This window comes from Anopheles coluzzii, chromosome 3 (genome assembly GCF_943734685.1).
Source record: "Anopheles coluzzii chromosome 3, AcolN3, whole genome shotgun sequence".
NCBI classification, from domain to species: Eukaryota; Metazoa; Arthropoda; class Insecta; order Diptera; family Culicidae; genus Anopheles; species Anopheles coluzzii.
Window position 1 is genome coordinate 4532501 of NC_064671.1, and position 14869 is coordinate 4547369.

General features: G+C 47.3%; 3 protein-coding genes across 17 annotated transcripts in view; all 3 read right to left on the reverse strand.

The window, feature by feature from the left end:
- Nucleotides 1-14869, reverse strand: part of LOC120956700 (ATP-dependent RNA helicase glh-2) — a 376118-nt gene that overhangs the window by 346864 nt on the left and 14385 nt on the right. The window lies entirely within an intron of this gene.
- Nucleotides 1-14869, reverse strand: part of LOC120955580 (voltage-dependent L-type calcium channel subunit beta-1) — a 100421-nt gene that overhangs the window by 7338 nt on the left and 78214 nt on the right. For 9 of the 15 annotated variants that reach the window (XR_005751795.2, XR_005751797.2, XR_005751796.2 and 6 more), the window contains 4 exons: nucleotides 1487-1603; nucleotides 1261-1380; nucleotides 1080-1181; nucleotides 870-990 (listed from right to left, as the gene is read on the reverse strand). Coding sequence is in view for 12 of the 15 variants with exons in the window: in XM_049608584.1 (XP_049464541.1) it covers nucleotides 870-990; nucleotides 1080-1181; nucleotides 1261-1380; nucleotides 1487-1603 (460 nt within the window). In the remaining 3 variants the exon portion in view is untranslated. Of the gene's footprint in view, nucleotides 1-869; nucleotides 991-1079; nucleotides 1182-1260; nucleotides 1381-1486; nucleotides 1604-6350; nucleotides 6958-9430; nucleotides 9660-14869 lie in introns of those variants that run through there. The other 6 variants (XM_040376591.2, XM_040376582.2, XM_040376584.2 and 3 more) reach the window with 5 other exon arrangements.
- Nucleotides 7172-14869, reverse strand: part of LOC120955667 (ejaculatory bulb-specific protein 3-like) — a 322541-nt gene continuing 314843 nt past the window's right edge. The window contains exon 2 of the mRNA XM_049608615.1: nucleotides 7172-7182. The gene's annotated coding sequence lies outside the window, so the exon portion shown is untranslated. The remainder of the gene's footprint in view (nucleotides 7183-14869) is intronic.

Consider the following 14869-nt stretch of genomic DNA (forward strand, 5'->3'; position numbering starts at 1 on the left):
GCAACTATACACAACGATTTACAACGGCGTATATAAATCCACAAGTCACAACTGCACACCTGAGAGCGGGAAAAGAAGCGGCTACAGTAGTATAGAAACACGGTGGGAAGGGACACGGAACACGGGATGGCGGGAGGAAGGGAATAACGGAGAGCGTGTGAGAAAGGCAAATTAATACAGCAGCGGAACACAGAAATAGCGCGGTTTGTTGTTCCCCGCACTCGCGGGCGGACGGGGAACTGGTGTGCAGTGCAGTATAGTGAGGTTCGTTGTTACCAAAAAGAAATGAAAGTAAACCACAGAAAGTATAAGAAATGATATCAGCAGTACAAGAAGCCACGACACATAGTTTTGAGTAATTTGGAGCAAACTTTAATAGATGCGTTTGCTGTACTGTTCTGCAAGACACGCATACGAATGGAAATATCATGCTTGTATCAAAGCTTTGCAAACTCTTTGGGTACGCTGTTTTTTAAGGTAATGTAAGCACTTAAACATATGCTTTAATTCTTTTAAATAAGATATTTCACATTTGTGCGGTGTCTTGCTCTACGCTTAGGTTAAATATATCGACGCAACTAGCTACTTTCCACATCCAGATAGTATATTACGAATACAGCCAACCAGAATTGCGAACGAAAACTCATAAAACAACAAATAAGGAACGTAAGGAAACTCATAACTTTGTTAGCAAGTAACTGGTAAAACGGGAAACCAAAGAAGAAAACAAAAAGAAGAACAAAATAATACAGAATACTCGAACACACACGCATATCGAAAATATCGGAATCGGAATACAGATTCGACATCAACCGAAAACGAAAAAACCACATACAAAACGAAAGAGATAAAGTAAATCTGTGTCATACCAGGTGTTGGGGGTGTGCTACCTCGTGATGGTTCCGCACCTGGTACTCCAGATGCTCCTAAATTACCGCTAGATGATGATCCCTTACTTGTATATAGCTTGGATGAGCGGGCCGCCGATGCCTGGAAGTTCGCGAGAAAGTGTTGTTAAGGGTAAGGTATTGGGGAAGCAGCAAACGAATGGAGGAAACCTTTGGGGTCTCAGTACGCACCTGCATTCGTATGTGTTCTAGCTTAACGGGACTGGGAATGAATCCCACTTCACAGCCTTCTTTAACCAGTCGCCCAATCCACCAATTATTGTCGTATTTCTCCTACAATGCATCAAACATTGCGTAAAGAATGGGGGTGGAGACTACCACAGAGAGCTCTCTCGCTCTGTTTGAAACTTACCTTGATATGAAGAAAATCTCCCACCTCGAACGATACTGCACTGCCGTGCACCGGCGAGTCGTCATCCAAACTGCCATCGTACGAAACATTCGTCCTCACAGCAAATGCAACAGGTTTACTCTGTGGAGTATGCGAGTGAACAGGAATTGGACAGGAAACAGGGTTAGAAGGAGGAACGGTGTTTCCCGTTCCCTTCGATGACTGCACTCCAGCTGGATACACTTACCCTCGCTTTTTCCAACTGACCCAGCGCCTGACGTTCCTTCTCTCGCCGAAGCGATTCCTTTTCCTCGTCTAGCGACAGATCGGACGATGGTTGAGAATAGTTGGAATCCGCTGAACCCTGTTGCAGGAAAACGGAAAAGAGAGAGAGAGAGAGTAGAGCCCATCAATCGATTGCTACTACGGCAAGTGACCACGCGGGTCCTCCATCCACTTGATGGTAACTAATCGCACAAAAACAAAAAAAAAAAAACGAAAATCGTAACGCAACTGCACACGGAGCAAATACCGGCCATCGGACTATGCGCTACGGATAAATAGCGAGTGGCCACAGCCTAGAGCGGTTAAGTGCTATATCTACAGCCCAGGGACCTAGTGATACAGCTCCACCGGATGGATTGTCCCACTCGAGTACGAAAATCCGCTCGATACACACACTTGCGCGAAGGTGCAGGCCGCGTCAAGTTTGCTGGTAAGGAACGAATGTAGCCTTCCTTTTGTAGCCACTTGTCCCTGGGATTTAGCTTCCCCTTGATTCACGTTCACCTTCTATCTTCCAAAAGAGTGCACAGGAAACCACCCGGGACTGCATCCGAAGAGAGAGAGAGAGTGAAAGAGTGCCACGAAGCGGGCTTGGAGTTTGTTTGTTATGAGGACTATTTTTAGCCACAAAATGGCGACAAACGACGAGACTGAGCGCTGCGAACGGGGAAGCAAAGATCAAATCGCAGCCCTTCCTTTTTTATTCCTGGAAATGGAAAACGTCCGGAACAGTGGGGAGAGGAGAGGGGGAGTAAAGGGGGATGGAAGAGTACGATTATGATATTTGCCTTATTTGCGTCGATATACGACGTTGGGGGTAGAGTGACGTCGGTGAGTTCAGTGGGGGAGATGAGACAGTAACGAAGAAATTGGCACTTTGGTGCGCGTGGCAAGTTTCTTGCTGGTTGCTGATGGAGCAAGTGTGTTGTGCGTGCGAAGTCGTTGTTTTTTCTTTCTTTCTTTGGAAGCAAGCGATAGATAACGACGTAACACTGATACGTAGTTGTGGTAGGGTTGAATATGTAGCAAAAACTTGTTGCATGTGTTACGTTACTTGATGGTTTTAAAACGCATAAAAAGAGAGCTTTCCAAACATCAAGTTCGCATAAAAATACCAATAATATCAACACATTTTTTAACACTAAGATATCTTTTTAAGTAGTTTAGGTGCTAATTGTACATCTTGGATCAAATTGACTTCTGAAGTGTTATTCTTACTATAAAGGCCGGGCTACATTGATCGTACTCGCACGCGTAATTTTGATTTTCACTAGCGCATCTGGCGGCGGCTGACCGAAGCATTTTGCCAAACAATTTGGAGCCGCTCCAGAAAATAGGTTAATTTTCCATGTTTTTTACTTAAATCGGAGGAGAAAAGTGTTGTAAAACGTAGATACACATGTCTTGCACGCATTGCATCCATTTTTGCAATGGAAAACGATGGAAAAACTACTTAATTTTGAGATCCGGCAGGTCCATTCCCTCGATGACCAAAAAAAGCTTCCACCAGCCGCCGCCAGATGCGCTAGTGAAAATCAAAATTACGCTTGCAAGTACGATCAATGTAGCCCGGCCTTAACACACACTTCTTCGACCAATCATATGGTCTAATAGCAATACGCAATGGATCATAAACGTTCCTAAAGACATCCAACGGAATTGATATGCGTTAGGACTGCAGGATATGACTGATATCAATGATTTTCGTGTACAATAAGTCAAATTTGAGCATGTAATGAAAAAATTGTCATCATGCTAAGATCAGCGATGGACTGTAGCTGAAGAGCATGTTAAAAATAACTTACAGGAACGATCATCGTTTTATGTCGCAAGAAGTTTATATGATCACGGAGGATCTCTCTTAAAAACAGGTGTCAGTTTTCAGCGCTATAATCATGTATATATAGACCATGGCGTGTTGTTTCCATTTGAAAGAAGACATTCTGAATACCTTTACAATGTCTCAAGATCGCCAAACGGTGTGAATGTCTTGAGGTTTGCGATGATTAAGGTTTTGATTATTTATCCTTCACTCTTGCCGACCTGCACCTGTAACGTGATATATTTCTGGCTTATTAAATACAACTCACAGTGCGGCATGTTTACCGCGCCGAAATCAAATGCAATATTGCCTCCAAAAATATCCGTGGTGAATAAATCATTTCCCTTTCGCGCGACATTCCTCCACCGCAAAATGTGTCCAGGTTGTTTGGACTATGGACTGTGGACACAAAGAGCGATTTCTCCACACCACCACTGTCCCGGTGTAACAGTGCACGTAGAAGAGAGACACAAATGCAGCTGTTGCACACTCATCGTCTCGCGGGCATGCCTGCTTTCACGGGCGCAGCAGGGTAAATCCTCCGGAAAGCCGCCCTCAAAACCGACCGACTCACCTTTGCCTGTTAGTGAATATTTGTGGCAATTTTACGTGCTGCAGCTGCAGCTTGTAGAGAGCAGTGAGGGTTGGAATAGGGGCAAGGAGGTTTATTTGCATCCGTGTTACCCTGTCCTGTCCCACTGTCCCACCAAAACCAGCTCGCCGCAAAGGGGGTTCATAAATTTTAGAATATATTAAACGATGACAAAATTTATTGCAACATTTTACTGCAGAAATTTATTTACCCCTCTCGAGACCCCGTCCCATCACCCGTACACGACAACCTGCTCCCTCGCCGGAAGCAGGAGGGGAAGGATAATTTCGCTGAACATATTATATGTAGCGTACTTTCCGTTCCGTTGTTCCCGGAAAACATGCGACCGGGCGTACGGGCAGAGAATGGACAACGAAGGAACAAAAAAAAGTTCCCGTCCTTTACTACTTCTACCGTCACAGGGCACAGCACACTGCAGGTGCACAAGGGCACAGTGGTGCAATCAGGCGCATTGCAATTGGCCTCTCGTGCTCCCGACTTTCTGGCTTGGGTTAGAACTACAACAACAACAACAACAAAAACACCAACAACAACAGCGCACTGTAACAGCGGAGAAACTCCCCAAGGGATTGCGCTTTAGCGCCACCGTCCGGAAGTTGATACCCCACACTGCACCACCACACCTTCCAAAAGGGAAGGTTATTAGCGAAGCAGAAGAGGGAGAGGATTGGATGGGGCAAAATAAACACACATGCACCCAGAGTATGCCCTTACACGGTGTAGTGCCGTGGCAGGCAGAAAGTGAAGCCTACAGTGGGGCTTTCTTCCCAAACGGAAGAAACATCATAACGGACCCCGTTTCGGAACCACTTGCATTGTTGTCCAGTGAGAGAGAGAGAGAGAGAGGAAGGGAAGAGGGCTGTGTGTGTGTGTTAGTTCGTGATAAAAACACGATAGCTTACAGGTATGCTGGTTTTGATTCCTGCCATGTTCTCGTTCTTTATCGGCTTCTTAGAGAAAGGAGACAGCCAACGGCCGTCCTCCATCGAATGCGAAGAAGCGGGAAAAGAAACCCATCTTGTGATGGTGATATTTTTGGGTTCCAAAATCGCTGCACAACCTAGTTGTGTGTGTGTGTGTGCATGTTTGTAAGGCAACTTGGCCCATAATTGGATTTCCTGTGTCTCCTTCTCGAGCTCGAAGCACCCGCTGGCATGCAAGGAACACAGCTTTTCCGTCCTGCTTTGACACACACAGCACACACCAGCAATGGGGAATGCACTTTCTTCTGGCACAGTTACGGCTCCTGCTTGGCCCTCCAATGGGCTGAACCATTTATTTGGTTGGCTTAATTTTGAATCCACGAACGTGACAGAACCGGATCTTTTGTGTCAAAAAGAAAAGCGACCGAGAAAAAGATTATCATTTCCCCGCATTCGATTGGAGTGCCCGCTCGCCGGGGGAAAGATATGATACGCCGTGTGTGGCAGTTCTATTTCGAGGCCTAATTATCCATCCGAAGGGCGAATTTGAAGCGAACGAATGCAAATCGAATAAGAGGAAACACTGTCACACTGTCCTCCAATGCTACAGCCGTCCCGTCGAATGAAGTTGTCGGACGCTCGGGCGGGTCAGCTGACATGCTCGAAAATAGGACACTGGTGCCAGCAGTGTTTGCCTGCCCCGTCCGGCCACTTGAGTGTGGCAGAATTGGAAAATGGTTGGTAATTAAAGGTTTGGCTCCACGAGGCAAGAAGATCCGTGCGGCTGTCAGTGGAAGTGGAATCGAACGCGCCACTGACAGGCAGAGACGGGTGAGTTTTGGAACGCGATCGAAAATAACTAAACCGAACGATTGCCGCTACCGAGCGTGTGTGTTGGACCATTTCCATAAACAGTGTTTGTGTGTGTGTGTGTGTTTGACAACGAGTTGACTTGCTGTCAATGTGTCAATGTAGGTTTGTACGCGGTGTACTGTCGCCGGAAAGGATGGTGTGCTGTTTGATGGCGATTACGCTTGGGTTTTGGAGCTGATTCATACAAATTGCCTTAAAATAACCACGCCACGGCACACGAGGATCATGTTGAAAACGTGAAAACTTATTTTAGAATCTACGTAGGTAGCTGCTCGTATCGATAATATTGTTTGCGGTTATTTATACTGTGGAAAGCTATTTTCTAATGCATCAAACATAAATAGGCTAAATTAGTTCGCTCGTGTCACCCCCGTACTTGCTTTTCAACCAATATTTCGTTCGTAGAGTACGTAAATGTGAAAGGAAAACTCTCCGACCACCACAACCAGCACATCCCGTGTCAATTAAGAGCAAAGTTATAATTCAAATCAGCTCTGTTGCGTTCAACTCCACTCCATGAAGACACACGCGGCCACCTCGGTCCACGATGCCAGGCCCGGAAGTGTGGCCGTCCATCCGGCGACGACAAACTAACCTGCGTAAAGAGCTTGTTGTAGCCGGCGCTCTGAAACGACGTGTAGCCCAGCCCGAGTCCGATGCCGCGCGACTCCCGATGCCCCCCGGACACGGAAGGGGCATCCGATGAGGCTCGCTGAACCATGGGCCGCTCAGGCCGCCAATCTTCTTCTAGACCGGATATTTTCGGTGCTATTCCGGTAGCGGGCGCGGGTACTAGCGTGCTGCTCCAATCTGACCGCTGCTGACCGTTGGTCTGTGTGGTCCGGTGCGGTTTGTTCGGTGTTGGAGCGTTAAAGCAGGCTTGGCTTTGCTTTTACTTCAACTACAGCATCCACACGGAGCACACGGAAACATATGAGTGTATTAGTGTGTAAGATTGTGTGTGTTTGTGTACTTTCTTCACTTCTATATCCAAGCTAAATGATCTCCACACTCCCTATCACTTGTCACTTAATATCAGAACTAATCACACTGTGAACTGATAAAGCACACTTCAGCTCCCCAAAAATACTACCACCTCACACAGGCAACGCAGATGAGACGAGTGACCGGACACAGACACATTAGGCTGGTTTCACGTTGGCCCAAAACCTTGACACCATTGTAAACACCGTCACCTACTGCTGAATACGAAAACAAAGACGAGCAAACAGGAAAGCATTAAGCACTGTGTGGATCACTTGTTAAGGGAGCTAACTTTGAAACGTTTTGTTTTTCACATCCGCGGAAAGCTTCAGCATTTACTGATGGGAATGGAACTGACACAAAACAATCCAGGAAGGCCTTGCCACTTCCTGCCAGTGGTGCGCTTGCAGCTGTTCTGTTTTCGCCGCTGTCAGCCGCCGTTACTCAGCCGCGAAATGCGAACTGCGAAAGACGCGTTTTTTGGTGGTCATGAATTCATTTCCCGCTGTTCCCGGAGCAGGCCACCGTGCTGAGTGGTAACTGTTTTTCTTTCCCCATACACAAGTCATGAGTTCACTGGCAATGCCGGGAGAGTGAATTTCATCCAAGGAAGTTTGGTCACGAGTTCACGAGTGGAGCGAGGGAGCGTGAGAGCCGACAGCAACCAAAACACCAAATGACACATTAAACCTGCCATTACGGGGCGGTGATGATGAGTGCGGGCAGGGTTTTGTGTATGAGTGTGTGTGTGTGTGTGACTGTATTCCGCATTCCACACACACACACACGCACACATGTGCACACGAGTCAGTTGACTTTGAAGAAGCGCTTAGAGGAAACAAGTGAAGACGAGGTGAGAGACTGTCTCTCCCATCGCTCACACAGCACACGGTCACTGTGGGGAAAATGTTTTAGTTTAAAGGGCCCATTTTCTGACCATTTTAACAAAACAATCATAAAAATTGTACTTCAGACACAAATAAACACAGCAATAAACAACAAACACGCTGTTCTATTAAGCTAGACAGCGCCAGTAACGAACCAGCTGGTATAGCAGCTAACCATGCGATCGTGAGTTCCTGCTTCTCTCACCCATCAAGAGCACCAACAGCAGCAGCAGCAGCAGTTCATTCTCACCCGTTCACGGGCTACGAAAGATGAAAAGAATACTCATTCTTTCCGATGTGCTGATTCTCTCGGGTCGCACAACAAACTCTCAGCCTCACAGGGCTCAGTTTTCACCACTCGTTTCAAAACTTTTCTCTCTCCGTCGCTCTTTCCATCTCTTTCTCGCACAGTGCACAAAAACACTCACACTGCCTAACGATCGCGTCCTCATGTGCCTCTGACTCTGACGCGAAGCAGCACCACCAGCAGCTCGCAGTCAATTTTTCATCGGTTTTTATAAACAATCTGACTATTTTTGGAACTTTTTCGGTCACCCCAGACGGAGCGCGACTACGCACTCGGTCGGAAAAGATTGATTTCGGTTACGGTTTCGAACAAAAGGTGGCCCTGATGGCTTTGACCTCATTATATGCCTGCGTTCTGCTCGTTGGTGCATTTTCACATGAGGGCATGTTTTAAAACAGAGGCTCATGTGCAATTATTACTTCAATTTCTTACTTATGTGTTTCCAAACAATTCTCAATTATCCTGTTTTCTGGTAAATATTTCCCACAGCCTCTCCCTCGGTCTCTCTAGTCCAAGCTGCTAGCATCTTTCCGATAATCCTGCAAGCCGAGGAAGGAAATCATTTTTCTTCTACACACACACACACACACACACGGCGCTGTTTGCACGCATACAGAAACACAGCACATGTACACAGCTGGCTGGCGCTGAAGCACGAAGACAAACACACTTCCGTGCAAAAGGGAACACTGCGCTACAGGGTTGCTGCTGGGTTGCAAAATTCGCTGCTCAGTTTCCTCGTGATTGAATTTTGATTTCCGCCTCGCTTAGGAGAGTTGTTTCACAATTCGGTTTCGGCTTTCGTTTAATTACTTTTAGAGCTAATTTTCATCTGTGAGCACAGCACCACCGATCAAGCTGTTATTTATTTATCCTCCACAAAACGACTCCCCACTCACGTCTGCTGGAGCGGAGTCGTTGTTTTTCATTTATTTTCTTCCGCAGCACCACACACACACACACACACACATACAGACACGCATAAAAACGGAACACACAGGCGATAGAAGCGAACCACGTCACAGAGAGGACAGGCGCGTCGTCAGCCCCCCCGCCCCCCCTCGTGTCGGATGGAAAAGGCCCAGGAAAATTTCACACACCCTTTCGCCGACGGTTTCACGGTGTTGCCAATCTGCTGCTATCTGGAAAGTGTATTATTCCACCATTTTCATTCTTTCGAGTGGGTTTACACTCCCTCCCTTCCTCCCTTTCCCACTCTACAAATCACAAGTCCACTGCAGCACCGAAAAATCCGCACCGACCAAAAACCGACCACGTCAACGCGCTCGTAAGTAATCTTTGCTCCCTCGCTCTCTCCTGTCCCCTCGCCTGCCTGCACGGGCTGCACGAGGGAATTACACACACACACGCGGGGCCTTTTTGGGAGTTTTGGGAACACATCAGGCAGGCACGATTAATATCCTTTCCACATTCCAGCACAATCTAGTAATCCATGCTTGTAAGTGTAATGGGGAAATGGAGTGCAAGAATTTTCACCACAAACATGGAAAAACTTTCACGGGACTTGCACGGGATCTGCCTTGCCCTGTGAACGCACTTTTTCCTTCGCTGCCACTGCCACTGGTTCGGTTGCGAGTTGCGAGCTTTATTTTTTCACATGCTCCACTCCTCACAAACGAGCGCTCCAAGGGTAGTACTACGGCTGACTGGCTGTGGACGGGTTCGCTCTCTGCTGCGTGTCTCTCCCGTGCTCACGGGGCTGCAGGGGGTTCTCCCACAGCATTTGTGCAACCACTTCGATGTGCGAGCTGGCAGCGGAAAAAGGCTGTCAGTTTGTGCTGGCAGTTCGGTTGTGGGAGAGCAGCTCGAGAGAGAGAGAGAGAGAGCGAGAGACGCGCTGTGATAATGCAAATGTACCGTGATTGAGGGACAAGTGTTTTGGTGGGTACCAGCGTGAACCCGTGTTTACTGCTGCCTTCGTATCGCGTATCGCGCAAACGGCCATGGAGACGCCTGGTGCGGTGTAGCGTGGATGACAGAAGCAAGCACCAAAAAAAAAAACCCTTATGCTCGTGCTTGTTTTGCTCTCGTCCACTCGTTCGCTCTGATTGTTTTCCCGATCGTTCGGGTTCAGAGATGGGGCGAGGGTTAGGTTGAAGCATGGGGCAATGGGAAATGAACGGTAATAAATGAGTGCTCAGTGTGTACGTCGGGCCTGACAGCAGCTCGAGCGTGAAACCGAAGGTGCTGGCTGGCGAGGTTATTTATTTTATTTTCGATCTGACTGCTTTTGACAATCGACCGGTACAGGGTGTCACAAGTCCTGTTTTGGCTGAAGATCTTGGGAAGAATATTTTGTCTAAGATGAGTATGCATAACCGTTTACTATTTAAATGTTTATTCTACAGGAATTGGAAGTAAACGCAAACACAGAATATATTTATTTTCAAGACAAAACTGACTATTTTTTTAACAAAACTGAGCTCTAAAATTCAAACATAATTTAGTAAAAGGTAGATCAAATGGAAAAACAATGCTTATCCTTTTTTTAAGCATTAAAGCTTAAAGATAACCATACTTCCTTTAAGAACAAATTTACAAACCGGCTTTCCTGCTTCGGCAAATCCACACACAAACTACCCTGTGCGTTGACGCAGGCAAGCATTGCTGAGAACGCATGCGCGTATCGATCCACAGATACGGCTACGGAAAAGTGTAAAACACGTAGCAAAACTATCATCGTAGAGGTATGGAAAGGCAGGGCTTGGGACAGGGATAGAGGAAATTGGATGTACAGAGAGAGAGAGAGGGAGAGAAGGAAACGACAGGGGACGAGTGTGTTTGAGTGGAAATGAAGAAGCTGCAAGCCGGAGCAGCGTGCCAGCGCTCTCTGTTGGAGCGGCGAGTCCAAGTCCAAATTTTCTTTGGAGCTTTCTGCACGATGAACATTACTGGCGAGCGAGTTCACGAATGAATGCAACATTTCCAGAGCCGCGAGAATGAGTGAATAAACAGCTCTCGCTTTCTCTCTCTCTCTCCCTCTGAACGATAACGGATGATAGAGATTTGTTTTGCTGTGTTCGTTAAGCGTTGCCCCTGCCCTTCTCCGCGATGGGGCGCTTCTTCGTGTTTGTCCGTCGCCCTTTTCTTTCCGGTTTCGTGTTTCGTGTCTTCTCCTCTTCTCCCCAAACTATGCTTCCAGATGGGATTGGGCTTTGAAGTGCGAACCCGTTTCCCGCACGATCGAAATGAAGAAGATGGTGGAAGCAGCAGCAGCAGCAGCAGCAGCAGCAGGAAGGGCAGGAGTAGGGCCTACAATTAACGATAAAAACGTGACACTACGAGTCGTGCTGCACTGAACCACTTCACCACGGTGCGGCCCCGGAAGAGGTGTCGCCTTTGAAGGCATTACACATGTTTGCTGTGGGAAAGCGGGACGGCGGGACAAGTAAGTAAGTGAGCAAGGAGTAAGGGCACATCCACACATCCACACAGGGTTGCGTCATTAAGAACTCACTCGTAGTGGCACCGGCAGTGAGGGAGGTGTAGAGCAAACCAAAACATTTAATTAACACTCACGGGGTGTTTCACTCCCCACTCCCTCGCAGAAATGGTGACAGTTTTGAGGTGGAAAATTAAATAGATTTATCAAAATTTGCATGACAAGTGTAGCATTTCGTAAGAACGCCAATACCATAACGATTCGGCTGCTCGCACTCTTCCGCTCTTAACAGTCCCTGTGTCCCTGTGTGCCTTGACCGAAATCGTTTTATTGACGACACGGTTGTTGGGATGGGGAAAAGTGGAGCAAACTGTCTTTCGGTGGGCATCATTAGGGCAAGCTGTTGTGGTCGAGGTCGGTTTCATCGATGTCTGTGTACCGCTGGCGGAGTTTGCCGTCCGGCCCCCCGGCTTGGGCGTCATTTTCCAGCACTACGACGCGGTAAATTCGAAGGCAACCGTACCGCTTACTGTGGAGCCCATGCTCATAAATATGCTGCCGATATCATTTACAAATTATTTTTATGATTTCATTTTATCGATATTTGATGCGCTCGCCGTACCGCCATTCCGACGCAACTCCCCCCTTTTGAACGCTTCGCCGTAAAGCCGGCGGGAAGGTCGAAGCCACCGATTACCAGTGAATACGTTGTCTGTTGTGGTTTCTTTTTGCACCACCACCACCACCACCAGCCATTTTCGGTGGCTTTTGCTACACCCTTCACCCCGTGCTGTCCAATGTATGGGATGGGTTCTTTAGCCTCTTGGCTTTGGTGGCTCTTCCGTTTACTGCAATGCCGATATTGTGAACCTCGTTCGAATGCGCTCCCCTTCACCCCGTTTCCTTCTCTTCGACCTCGGACAATGGATTTGTGGCGAGTAAGAAAGGGGGGTTTCTTTTTACACCACTGGCCGAAGCCACCACCAAGGCCTGTTTCAGTATTCACAGCGAGCCCACATGCACACAACAAAGGGGAATTTGGCGAATGGGGCTCTCGCTTGTGCTGTGTGTGTGTGCGTGCGGCTTGCAGCCTGTCTTACGGGGCCCTGGTCGCCGGGCACTGGTCTAAGACGTCCGAGGGATAAGAAATTCCCTCCGGTCCACTCCCGGGGCCCGAACGGCTGTAAACGAGCAGAGGATTTTGGCGAGCCCGTTAGGAAAATACAGATAATGAGCAAGCGGCATGGAGAGAGAGATTTCGGCTTTCGGTGCGGTGCGTCTTTGGCAAAAGTATTTGATGGTTGCGTAAATGGGCTAGTGAAATGGGGCCTCATCGTGTGTAAGCTCCCTTTCGTTTCGGGGCTCGTTAGCATGCGTGCGTTTCTGCGTACGTTTCGAATGCAATTCAACCTAATTTTAACTGCCCGGCAACACTCAAACGCTACATTAGCGATGCGTCGTTAGTTTGAATGATAAACATTTACCGCAACTGTCGAGGGAATTGCAAAGAGGCTGGAATAGGGGTACTGCATTAAAACAGTGTAAAATAAAAGCAGTTTAATGTTTAGGAAACGTTGAAACAATTTAATGGATGCGCCTGGTACTTCACGGGCCTTTCCCTCTTTAGTCTTATCAAAGTCAAACGCTCTATTCCACACACTTTTCAGGCAAAGCACACTAAACCGCGAGCCAAAACTTTGCATATAAGCGGTAATATCCCTTGCGTGCCTAATACATCCGGTTTTGGTTTTACAATCCAGTCACGAACCACGTCATGCAGGCGTATAAGGTTCGCTCGCCTGAATTCCCCATTACACTGCTACACACAATTGTACGGTAGCATTATAGTGGCTTTGCTTATTTTCGAAAGCCTATTCATTTGTTCGTTGCTCCATAAATGCTACGCTTTACTTGATTTTTACACATTGCTCAAGAAACATTTCCTTCGGTAAAGGAATAAACCTTTCCACACGGCAGGCATTAGTGAAGGCAGTAAAATAATAAATTCACTCCAGTGCTGCCCGAAACCACGCGGCTTCACACGGCTTCATTTGTCTGTCAGTAAAGCGTTCGGATTTTCAATAAATAAAGTCACTTTGTACTGGCCTTGCAGTCCATTATATCTGGCTGTTTGCAAGAGACGCAACCCTCTCCCTTTGCCATATTTGCTATGACATGAAAAATCATCCCCTAGCGCACACTCGGGGTAAGGTCACGATCGTAAACATTGGTGGAAATTTCATCTCACACTGCGTGTTATTTGGAAAAAACCTACACAATTCCATCCCTCCCAACCGTTTGCCTATGGCAACGATTAATAAATCATTGCTTCACACACGACGCTCCCGTGTGTGTGTGTGCATAGTTCCGGAGGCACGCGTGCACGCTCTTGATCGTGTAAATTTCCCTCAAACACAGCGGGCCAAAACACGGCTGCTTTCATCTCGCTGCTCGCGTGCTAAACGATCCACAACGACATCAATCGCCGCTGGTCCATGATTTGAACCGAAGCGCGTACATTACGTACGATCGCGCAGGCCATGTGTACATTGAAACGCCAGTAAAACAGCCACCACCACTGCCGCCACCGCCTCACTGGTGCGTAACCACATCTGGCGATCGATCGATCTGCTCGTCACTGACCGACCGATCCGCCCGATCGGCATGAATGCATGATGAACCAAGCCAAAGGGAAGATAAACGTGCCCCTTTTGGCTGGGCCGGTCGGTGGCCTGTAGGTTATGGTTTACCCACTCCCATTTTTCACGATGTTTACCTCATTGACCGCTTGCCTAATGGACCGATTTTTGCCAACGGAGTAATAACAAAATTCGAAAAAACAGTTTTCCGTTGATCTATCGTCGACAAGGGTGCGCGTGCCTGGGCAAAGAGTGAAGATGTGTGTGAGTGACCGAATGTCGTCGATGTCTGTGTGTGTGTTGGCGCTTGGCAGGTGAGTTTTGGCCGTGGTTGCTCCGACCGTTGAAGCGTTTGCGGTGGGCGTCCACCTCGCCAACAAAGTCATTGGCGCTATAAATATTGAAGTGGTGACACACGATCGGGGATGTTCGGTAGAGTGCGAGCTTACTTACACCACAAACCACCTTGGTGTGGTAAGTGAATGTGCTGGGATCATGCTGAATAGACGATCGAGAAAGGAAAGAAAATAAATTGTTGCTTGATCGCGACTATTTTCTACAACCATTTGCAGTATATTTACTATAAATGTCCAAAGATGTTGATAATTTTCCCCAAAATAGTAGTAGATCGCTACCAGTATATTATAGATTAATATTGTTCGTGTATTTTTGACAATATTTTGAGTTCTTTTCTTCAAATTCAAATTACATTATACTTATCAAATACAGAAACACTCTACCAAAAGCAAAAAAATCGTACCAACACACACACTTTAGCCATGACTTGTTTGTCATGCTCGAGGTTTCTTTTATTTTTTTGGCACAACCCATCATTTTATGATCTCATTCTGCGCAGCTGAGCGCCAGACAGCGGACGGAAAGGCTGCAGTAATG